General features: G+C 33.7%; 1 protein-coding gene across 2 annotated transcripts in view; it reads left to right on the top strand.

The window, feature by feature from the left end:
* The window catches only part of DAG1 (Dystroglycan 1 (Dystrophin-associated glycoprotein 1)), a 110,747-nt gene that overhangs the window by 77,295 nt on the left and 20,993 nt on the right, over positions 1 to 12,459 (top strand). For both annotated transcript variants that reach the window (XM_051213255.1, XM_051213254.1), the window contains one exon: positions 10,129 to 10,430. In XM_051213255.1, the coding sequence (XP_051069219.1) occupies positions 10,208 to 10,430 (223 nt within the window). In that variant the 5' untranslated portion in view covers positions 10,129 to 10,207. The remainder of the gene's footprint in view (positions 1 to 10,128; positions 10,431 to 12,459) is intronic.

Raw genomic sequence — 12,459 nt, 5'->3', positions numbered from 1 at the left:
TATTGAAAAATAAATACAGATAGGAATGTCATGCAAAAAAATACTAGGTACTAACAATTATTGGTTTTTATTTATAAATAACCATCATTTCTATGTTTTAAACTGTCAACTGTTCATATTCTGCTGATATTTATGTAAAATTATGCTATTCCATCTTTTTTTTAAAAATTTGATCCTTCTGAATGAATGATCCTTCAGATTAATTTACTGGAAATATTCAGTATTCTCTTTATGTAATTTCATTGATAAAATATACACTTATGAATGTATTTATGAGTATGATGGTGAAATATTTAGATTTGACATTTTTAACTCATATTTTATTATGAAATACATTTTACAATTAAATGTGTAATGGTTACATTAAAGTTAAAAAAGAAGTAGGTGATTTGATTTTGTTACCTGAATGTTTAAGTAGTTGTATTTACACTAGATTATGGTGAGACTATAATTTATGGGTAAATCAATTAGATTTAAGATAGCAGATTTTGAATTTAGTCTCAAAATTCATTCATTCATTTGATTCAATATCATTTTGACATTGTATCTAATGTCAGTTAGTGATGAAAACTGTAAATCTTAATCCTAATTCATCACACTAATCTATAACTCTCATTTAACCCTAGTTATATTAGATGGATATTCCAAGGTTATTTTAGTATTGCTTAAAGATCGTTCATAAATTATAGTCTTACGTTTTATACATTTAATACATTCAAACAACTGGTTTTTAACTCATGACTTTATTAACATACACATACTGGAATGTATTTTCTACGAATATTTAATACTTATTAAATAATAATTTGTGTTAAGTAGATGATTTATTACAGATATTATTCATGTACTTTAGAAAAACACAAATTGTAATAATTATTGACATCAAAACATTTGTAGACATAGATTACTTACTTACTTACGCCTGTTACTTCTCGTGAAGGAGCATAGGCCGCTCACCAGCGTTCTCCATTCAACTCTGTCCCAAGCAATCCTTTCCAGCTCTTTCCAGTTGTCATTCATCTTTTCCATATCTGCTTCTATTTCCCGACGTAATGTGTTCTTTGGTCTTCCTCTTTTTTGCTTCCCTATAGGATTCCAAGTTATGGGTTTGCCTCTTGATGCGGTTTGATGATTTGCGTAATGTATGTCTTATCCATTTCCATCGTCTTTTCATAGTTTCCTCTTCAGCTGAAAACTGGTTTGTCCTCTCCCACAGAAGGCTATTGCTGATGGTATCCGGCCAATGGATGTTGAATATCTTGCGTAGACAACCATTTATAAATACTTTTACCTTCTTGATTGTGGTTGTTGTAGTTCTCCAAGTTTCAGCTCCGTATAGTAGAACTGTCTTGACGTTCGTATTAAAGATTCTTACTTTGATATTGGTTGAAAGTTGTTTTGAGTTCCATATGTTCTTCAATTGTAGGAATGCAACCATTGCTTTGCCGATCCTCACCTTTACGTCTGCATCTGAACCACCTTGTTCATCGATGATGCTTCCCAGGTATGTGAAGGATTCTACATCTTCCAGAGTTTCGCCATCAAGTGTGATTGGATTGCTGTTCTCCGTTCTGAATTTGAGGACCTTGGTTTTCCCCTCGTGTATGTTGAGGCCTACTGGTACAGAGAATGCTGCTACACTAGTTGTCTTCATCTGCCCTTGTTCGTGTGTATGGGATAGAAGGACCAGGTCATCTGCGATGTTCAAATTGTCTAGTTGCATCCAACCTGTCTATTGTATTCTGTGCTTTCTCCCAGATGTTGAGGTCTTCATAATCCAGTCGACCACCAGAAGAAAGAGGAGGGAAGAGAGTAAACAGCCTTGTCTGACTCCGGTCTTTACTCGGAATGCGTCTGTCTGCTGTCCTCCATGCAATAATTGCACTGTAGTCCGTCGTATGAGTTCCGGATAATATTGACAACATTCTCAGGAACTCCATAGTATCAAAGAATTTTCAATAACGTTTCCCTGTCTACACTGTCAAATGCCTTTTCATAATCAATGAAGTTGAAGTTCAATGATGGATGCCACTCAATTGATTTTTCGACGATGATCCGTAGTGTTGCAATTTGGTCTGTGCACGACCGATCCTTACGGAATCCAGCTTGTTGATCTCGAAGTTGGGCGTCTACTGCATCCTTCATCCGGTTCAGCAACAATCTGTTGAAGACTTTCCCTGGTATTGACAGTAGTGTAATGCCTCTGTAGTTTTCACATTTGCTCAGATCTCCTTTCTTTGGAATCTTGACGAGGTGTCCTTCTTTCCAGTCCATCGGCACTTGTTCCTCCTCCCAAATCTTTTTGAATAGAAGGTGAAGCATGTTTATAGTTACTTTGATGTCTGACTTCAGTGCTTCAGCTGGTATGTTGTCGGGTCCTGCTGCTTTCCCGCTCTTGATTTGTCTGACGGCCATTCTAATTTCTTCCGTAGTTGGTGGATTGACATCTATAGGAAGATCTATGTGTGCTGCTTCGATGTCCGGTGGATTCATTGGAGCCGGGCTGTTCAGGAGTTCCTCGAAGTATTCTACCCATCTGTTACGCTGTTGTTGAATTTCGGTGATTGGCTTGCCTTCTTTGTCTTTGACCGGCCTCTCTGGTTTACTGTATTTCCCTGATAGTTTCTTCGTTGTGTCGTAAAGCTGTTTCATATTTCCTTCTCTAGCAGCTTTTTCTGCCGTCGTTGCCAGCTCATCCACATATTTCTACCTGTAGGCCTTAATACTCCTCTTCAGTTGCTTGTTTGCTTCTGTGGATTCATCTTGTACCTTCACTTTCTCTGTTCTTGTTCTGTTGTTGTTAGTTGCTGTCTTCTTGTTCTTCTCTTCTGGAATATTGTATAGGGTTTTGATAGAGATCCATTCTTCATGATGATGCTTCTTGCGACCAAGAACCTCTTGACACGTTGAAGTTAATGCTTCTTGGATACCTTTCCAGTTGTCCTCCATAGTAGTTTCTTCTCCTTTCAGTAGATCTTGTAAGGCTTGGAACCTGTTGTTGAGAGTTATTTTGAACCTGTTGAGTTTGTCAGCATGTTGAAGGAAGTCTGTATTGAACCTTTGTAGTGCTGTTTGTCCAGTTGTCTGGTTCTTCTCTAGGTTCAGTTTTAAATTGGCCACAACTAGATGGTGATCTGAAGCTATATCAGCTCCTCTCCTGGTTCTCACATCTTCCATTGTCCTTCGGAATTTTTTGTTGATACAAATATGATATATCTGGTTCTCCGTAGTGCGGTCCGGTGAGATCCATGTAGCTTTGTGTATACGTTTGTGTGGATATATTGTGCCTCCTATGACCAATTTGTTGAATGCACACAGATTTGCAAATCTTTCCTCATTTTCGTTTCTCTCTCCCAGTCAGTCCATGTCGTCCCATGATATCTTCATATCCGGTGTTGTCCATTCGGACTTTGGCATTTAGATCTCCCATCAGAATGGTGATGTCGTTTCTTGCGCACTTCTCTATGATTGATTGCAGCCTCTTATAGAATTGATCTTTAATGTCGTCATTGCTATCATTGGTGGGTGCATAACATTGGATAATATTCACTGTGATCCCCTCCTTCTTTGTTTTGAATGATGCTTTGATGATTCTGGATCCGTGAGATTCCCATCCTACAAGTGCATTTCGTGCTACTTTGTACAGCATTAGAGCAACTCGCTGTGTTTGTGGAGCATTTTTCTCTTCGTGACCGGAGTAAAGCAGCATCTCTCCCGTATTTAGCCTTTGTTGTCCAGCTTGGGTCCAATGGGTTTTGCTGATTCCTAGTACTGCCCATTTTGTATCTCCTCATTTCCGTTGCTATTTGACTGGTGTTCCCGGTCTCCCACATTGTCCGGACATCCCATGTATCTATACAATTTGTTGCTCGGGTTGTTAGAAGGGGAATCGGCCCCATGGCTTCCGAAGGAACTCGGCTTTCATCATGAGGCGTCATAATTCTTCTCAATGAAGATGCTTCAAATCGGGCACAGTTTAAATGGTTTGAATTATTTTTTCTGGTTAGCGTTTTTTTAGCGAGTTAGTTTTCTGCGGGATGAGGTTGCTAACCTGATGCCCGACCCTCCTCCTCCTCCACTCGGGCTTGGAACTGGCAGTAACTCTAGAAAAGCTACAGGCAGAGTTAGACATAAATTACCATGCCATTATTACTTTATGAAATTAATTGCAGAATTTACAGGAAAAATGATGCAACTTGATTTAAACAAAGTTGTAGTATCATTCAATAGTACAAGAACAAAAAATATAAAAATAGTACAGTAAAATAAGAAATTCAGTATAAAACGACCCAAGTTGCACACGTATCGATGATTCATTAATGTCACATTGAAATTCTACTGTTCTATCAACTTAAAATAAGAGAATTAGGAATATTATTAAGAAGATCGTAAATATCATTATCAAAGTTTGACTTGATAGTTTCACGCATAATGAGTACTAGCTAGATTATTATGAGTAAAATAACAATAATAATAATAATGACAGTAATAATAATATTAATAATAATAATAATAATGTTTTAGGGACATCTCAAATGATTAGAGATTAGATTTACTGACATTTCACAACTGAGTTTAGGTAGCTACTTCAATCAGTCAATAAATAACTGAATCAAATTAACACACATTTAAGTAGTATAGAGAATCAAAAACAGAATATATAGTTCAATCAATCTTAAGATTGGAATATGTCAGCTCATGTCACCGTCATGTCATTTTTGGTCTAGTTGATTCTGTGTGAGACATCATCACGTGTATTTATGTGTATGCTAGTGGATGTGAATGATATGAAATTTGTATTGTGAGGGAGTGGAGTTTAGATATGAGTAGATACGTGTTCATGTTAATGTTCTGAGAGATGAATAAAAATAAAAATCATTGTTCGGATATATCGTTCAAGTTGGATGAATGGTCAGGCTTTCTGTTCTATTGAAGATAAAGGGATTTAGCATCATATGAATCGCATCACCTAATCATCTTTCTTTATGGTTGATAAAAAATTTTCTAAATTATTTTTATACTTTGAATGTTGATTTAGTGATTGTTGAAGATATCATGTACAGCTACTGTTTGTTTGACTGTACTCCCTCACATTATAAATTCTTTATCATTCACATCCACTAGCATACATATAAATACACGTGATGATGTCTCACACAGAATCAACTAGACCAAAAATGACATGACGGTGACATGAGCTGACATATTCTGATCTTAAGATTGATTGAACTATATATATAAATGTGCATAAATAAAAATTATATATATATAAAAGTAGAAAAGTTAAATTTTCTGACGTTTCGCGACTCAGTGTAAGCCACTTCTTCAGAGAATGTACACAAATTTCCGCTGTTCAAATGTTTGTCTCAAGTAGTGTAAACTATTAGTAGTTTAACATATGAATCATTAAGACAAAACTCATTACGTAACTTATTGGCAATCTAGAAAACCATTCACAATCTCTTTGAATGAAAAATATGATTCTTAAAGTATTACCATCCATCCATGACTGATAAATATACACTTTCCTTGTCATTATTCCACTACCACCATAGTATATTTGGAGTTATTGCTGAACTATACTCTCTCTTATAGGCTCTTCATCCTAGCAGAATTCCAATACAAAAAAAAGCATTTTTTTAAAAGCACAATTTTCTCTTCCAATTTGAATACACTTCGTAATGAAAATCATTTCTTTGATTAATTTGTAAACAAATTAAGTACACAATAAATAATGAGTGTTTTAGAACAACCAATACTGAATAATCTCAATGAATTTATTACAAGATCTTATCTCCTTTTATATATTGAACATGCAAAAGTTGTTTGTTGCTTACTTTAACTAACACCCTCAATTATTATTTTGTTTTGTTGTGAAAAGATTGTGTACTACTTGTCTTCCTCTTTTTTTCTCAACATTTCTTTTTAATGTTCTATAACTAGTAGTATATATTAAATCAACAATTAAACATGTGTGTTTTCCTGCCATTGATTATAAATAGAAGAAAAATTAGTATGAGAAGGGGTTTTGTGGAGATTGTAGTAATTTCAATAGTTGAGAGCAAGAGTCAATTGAAGTCAGACCATGTTGGAAAACCTGGAAGCACTAAACGGCCGTTTCAGCCTAGTGTGGGACTCCTTAGCAATGCTCATTCACGATCCCACCTCGCAAGATTCGAACCCAGGACATATCGCGAGTGCCTAATAACTGAGCCGGCATCCAACGGTGTTCATGTCTAACTTCAACTAATCCACGTGTTATGTTTCGTTATTGCTTGAATGCGATTACTGATGCGTCTTACTCGAACGAACGAAGGATCAATGATTCAGCGACTCGATAGCCTATTCTGGTCCGTTGTCCCCAACTCTGCTAACTCGATCAAGAAGTCTGGGTAAGGTGTAGAAAGTGTGTTCTACAGACAACAGCAGATAACAAGTCAGACAGGCAGATCAGATCAAGCATACAAGTCAAGCGTATTTATACAAATATTTACAATCGATATTGTCATGGAAGATTTTTGAACATTAATCAACAATTGACTGCTATTTGAACATTTAATCGATAGTTCATCAATTGACCTATTTGTACATTTAATCGATAGTTCATCAATTGACCTATCTGCACATTTAATCGATAAGTAAATTACAAAATTTGAGTTTTGGGGATCTATCGTCCCCAACACCACGAAACTGAGCGACACATCCATCACTGTCATCAGTGAGTTATCTCACAACTGGTGCGGTTGAACTCCATAATAAAGAAAAAATTTTAATACCTTTTTAAAGAAGTTATAATAAGGTTGGAATATATTCATCTAAACAATATTATCATTACTGTACTTATAAAAATAACATGTCAACATGACATGAGGCAATTTTGCATAGAAGAAACATAAATGATGTACTAGTTATATGTAATAAGGATTTTAAGGTTTCCCTGTTATTAGACAAACTCACTGGGGTTCAAAATGATATCATGATGACTTATGAAGCAGAAAATAATGGCCAATTGTTCTTTTTAGACATACTTTTAAGTCGAAGGGAGGATGTTACTATAAGACGGTCAGTTTATAGGAGACCAACTTGGACAGGGCAATACTTAACTTTCCATAGTTTCTGTCTATTGCAATACAAGAGATTAAGTGTCTTTTTAATAGGACTAAAAAAGAATTTTCATTGCTGACACGGTTGAAAAAGATGGAACGTTGCTGACTAACACATTAGTATCAAATGATTATCAACTAGTTTATTAATAAGTTCAAAAGTCACTTAATGCCAAGACCTCTTGTTTATTCGATTCCAAAGAAAAAAGTTTATATCCATCTACCATGCTGTTCAATCGGTTGTGATTGAAAAGTCTAAGCCCATGATTCGAAATATTTATTGTCAGCTTACAAGTTCACTATAAATTTTCAAAGAAAGCTATCAGTATATAAGTAATCAGTTTAAGTAAGAAAATCTGATATATTTATCATCATAGTCTAATCTTAGTTAAATAAGTCTTCGAAATCAGAAAGCATTGAATAGCTTTTATATCGGAATATGGAACTCCTCAGCAGTGCTTATCTATATACAGACAAAATATTTTTCTGTTCAGCTAAGAACAGTTCATGATACTAACTATAAACTTCAACAGTCGTCACCATTCGTCACAGCAATAAGAAAATCTTTATTTCAGCTGAGTTATAACTGAACAGGTGAAAGATTTACCTGAAAATATGTTACATTTTAGGAAGCAATATCTTTCAATGTTTTTCTTTCATAAAGATAAAGATATATATATTATTTCTCAACCTATAAAGGAATAGAACACATAAGTAGGACAGGGTAGTGAATTTATTCAAAGTAACAAACTTTATGAATTCAATTAAACATAAAAAATTTGGATAAAGTGAAGTTTCAAGCTCCTTTGTTTTTAAATTTTTATGCGTGTAAAATTGTAAACTGCAAAATTTTCAACACTATTTAAAAATTAACTTAATTTTACTTCAATGATACCTGAACAAGATCTATTGAGAATAAATGTTATTAGCTTTATTTGATAACATTTCTGTTTGATTTAAGTAAAGAATTCTCCGTATAAAATGTGTAGTATTACAGCAAATTCACGTCTTACGTACAAATAATTTTTGAGTATTCGAATAGTGTATATTCATAAGAAAGTTCTTCCGGTAGTAATCAGTAGTCTGTAGTGGCTGAGACTATGTCAACCTCACGTAGGTTAATCTAGCCTCTGAACAGACCAATCTGTTCTTCTCAAGCTACACCTACTCCCTTATTAACCCTAAATTTTTTATACGATCCTATATATATATGTTAATTACTTACCCTATTCATCATGTGTTTATAATTTATTTCTGTTTGACTACAAATATCGATTAACTCTCGATTAAATTGAGTCTGCCCACATGTCATCTCCGCTTCTCTCTTTCCTCTCCGCTTCCTTCGTTTCGTTTCCCTGATTGTCTGTCCAGATCAATGATTATGTGAAATACATGTATTCAAAATTCATTATCGTATTTATTTACTTAATTTCGTCAGTCCCTAACGTGAGTTAAGTCGATGATTATATACGAAGGTAACTGGGTTGTATATTTCAGTAACAATCATTCATATGATCTAATTGGAGTCAGATATCGTATCACCTAAATGTCAACAACTGTCATTCATAAACGCTTTTGATCAGTTTTACTCAAGTTATATATTTCCATAACATGATGTTCGGGACATGGATTCATTACTAATCACCTCTTGTTTGCCTAAAAGTCAGACAAATAATAAATTTTACCTACCATTATAGTAATGATTCCGTTTGTATTTAGTGATAACTACAAAAACAATAGGTTATATGCTTTTTAGAAGTGTAGATAAGTACATAATCAATCGGTTAAAACAAACCTAAAACGAATAAATTTATTTAAAAATTTCCATAGAATTTCGAACTACAAACCATAGAAAAGTAATAAGAATCTATGTGTCTGCCCAGCTTAAACTTCACATCAGGAGAAAGTATTGTAATGTTATATCATCATCAATTCAAATGAAATCTGTTTTCAAACTCTTTATACAAAAATGTATCTGTTTATTTAGTCTAGCTGATATTTAGCTGTTACTATTTGCTAATAGCAAATATTTACGAATATTCTTTATTTTCCGGATATACTAATAACTGTTTTGTAGAATTACAATATTTAGTTTATCGTTTCAAAATATGCGTTTATTTAGTTACTAGTGAACTGATAATGAACGGATTTCATGACTATGTTGATATGATTATGAGTTCTCTTGTTTGTTTAATTTATGCTTCTGAATTTATCTAAAAATTAATTCATAACTTCCTCATATCTGGCTTGTTTTGTAATTCAACACTGTCTGACGAATTGTAAGGGCAAAGACGAGTTTAAGGGCATTTAAATAATCTAATTGATTCCACTGACTGAAATCATGATTCAAATGAAGCTAGACCACCATGGAAAACCTGGAAGCACTGGACGGCCGTTTCGTCCCAACGTGGGTCTCCTCAGCAGTGCGCATCCGCGATCCCGCACCCTGCGAGATTCGAACCCAGGGCCTACCAGTCTCGCGCCAGGCGCTTAATCAACTAGACCACTGAGCTGACCGACATCCAACGGCGTTAATGTCTAGCTTCAACCAATTCACGAAGTTGCGCCACCGTACACCATTATCTTCAGTGAGCTGATATCTCACAAAAGACCTGGTTGAACTCCACTGGTAACGGCTTCTCATTAGATCTCCAGGAGTATCTTTTGTAATTCAACACTGTCTGGCGAATCGTGAGGGCAAAGAAGAGTTTGAGGGAATCTAAATAATCTAATTAATCACAAACTAATATGTTTATAAGGTCACTTTATTTATCCACTGTTTTAAAATTAATATAAATACAGAAACGAAAGTCCTCATCTTAACATAAATATAAAGAAGTATGATAATAAGTCTAGAATGGCATCCAAACGTACATTCTAGTCACAGAAATACGGCAAACCTTTAAGAAACTTTTTCGAAGAATAAATGTAAGAAAAGTTAAAATTATAGATGATCGTAAAACACTTTATGTGATAAATATATTGTTTATTTTAAAATGTTGTATTTCTTTTCTTTCAACCTTAGACTTTATATTCATTCCGTTGATCAAAAAACACCTATTACAATTGGCTTTACAGTAGAAGTACAAGATTGGTTTGATACTATGAGAAAAGATAAATCCTTTCAATCAAATCATCGTGTTCGTTTACGCATTTTACCATCAATTCAAACGTCAACTAGTCAATCAACTGAAATATGGCCAGTTAAACCATCAAATTCATTAAACTATAGATGGAAACTTTCAAATGCAATTGATAAATTTCTTCATCCAAATTGTTCACCACCTTGTAATCCAGACGTTGGTATCTGGCAGATAACACAACAAAGTAAGTTGACATTTATTTTATTTTATACTAACGAATAGTAAATGATTCATATAACAACTATCTTCCTTAAATTAAAATATGACGATTATTGAATTAGTAAGCAAGTGAAAGTTCATTCTTATGATTTTCAATTATATCAGTTCACAGAGAAGCATAGGAAAATTTTATTTTTTTTATTTTATTTGAAAGCAAATAATTACTTTGAAAAATTTCAGTAAGCTGTATGTTACAGCATCAAATTTCAGTTTTTCACATTCTAATGTTTATGAAAATGAAACATATTTATACACATACGTTTACTGTGTAGAACTCCGTTTAGCTAATATTGTGTTCAGTCTGTCGAATAGAATTAATTCCTAACACTGATATTATATAAATAAATATGAAACTGGATTATATTCAATTCAACGTCAAACAAGTTATCATATTACAAATGTAAACAAATAAGGAAAGTGAGTTACTTTATTTCAATGAAATATATAGTTCACTAAACAAATAGATCACAACATTATTACTATCATTATTATTATTAGTAGTAGTAGTAAGAAGAAAAAGAATTTGTTCTTTCTGTTGTTGATATTCAGAAAGAGTTTGATCAGTTTTCTGTTGTCATATGACATTCTTGGACAGAGGCCTTTATACTGTTTGTATTTACAAATTTATTGTATTTCTTGGAATATGATAAGTTAAATCTAGAGTGTTAATTTACTTCTGCTTGAGGGATTCCACCTGGACATATCTTCAACTCTGTGTTGACGTTTTCACTGAGTCTCAAACCCGGTTCTTATCGTTTTCAACTAAAATCTGTTATACCAGTTAGTGGCTTTTGTGAATCCTCAGATGATTATCATTTAAAGAGTTAGATAGTGAATTTCAGTCTCATTCATAAAATATTAACAATAAGATTAGGATATATCTAGTTGCTGTGTCCCAACTAGTACAAAATGATTATTGTAGCTTCCACTATTAGATCCAACTCAAAAATATGATGAATAGGCTAAACTTCAGAAACTTTTCAAGACACCAATTTCCTTTTTTTCTGGGATGTCTTCCATCTGTTACTTGATTTCTGCACTTTACCCCAGCTACATATAACTTTTCCATTGGTTCCTATGGCTAGTGGTAACTAAATATCATAAAAATCTAATGATTATTTGTTTATCTTAAGACAAGACACAAGACAATGTATCTAACCCAATCATATAAACTTAATCTAAAATAACTTTCACTTAAAATTATTTCTCCGAAACTAAAGTATATAGTAAATAATTTGGTTGTTAACTTACTTTGACATTGTATCGGTAAAACGAAGTCGTGGTAGTTAAAACACTTTACCTAAATTAATTACTAAACAAGTAGAAAATACTGAAATACACATCAATCAAATACTTTGCAACTAAACAATCATTGATAATTTTTTTAATAATTTCTTCTCCTCTCCATGATACGATGGTAGAAAACAAAAATTAACTATGAGAACATTTGTTGCTTCTCAAGGAAACTAAAACAGGTTATTAAAATATCATGTTGAAATGATTACTATTGACAATTCATTAATTACGGAATGGTGACCAATGCCATGTTTGTCTAGTCCGAGTTATATGAATCAAGCTGGATAGTAGTCACTAGTCTAAATAACTTGATATTTCATGCACTGTGTTGACATTCTAGGTGGTTGGACGAATGCTAACTAGCATGAAAGTTCAGTTTCTGTCAAATACCTCCAACTATCTGACGCATTAACATATTGTACATTGTGTCAATCCACGCACATTAGTGATCTTATTGAAAGTTGATCTATATAATTTGGTAAGCAACAAACGTCAGATAAATGTTATATCAGTTGCTACGCAGGGACTAGTCATTGGCAAATACATCAATCCTTCAGGAGGTTGTTTGAAGCCAAAATAACTCAGTAGTAAAGTCTCACACTGTAAAACTGAGTGATGTTGGTTCGAATTTGACAGAGAGCCTGTCTTCTCAAGATTACACATAACGGTTGATGGAAAGTACCAACTAGCACAAAATC

This window comes from Schistosoma haematobium, chromosome 3 (genome assembly GCF_000699445.3).
Source record: "Schistosoma haematobium chromosome 3, whole genome shotgun sequence".
Taxonomy (NCBI): domain Eukaryota; kingdom Metazoa; phylum Platyhelminthes; class Trematoda; order Strigeidida; family Schistosomatidae; genus Schistosoma; species Schistosoma haematobium.
The sequence above is the reverse complement of the archived record's forward strand: the minus strand, read 5'-3'. Positions and strand labels throughout refer to the sequence as shown.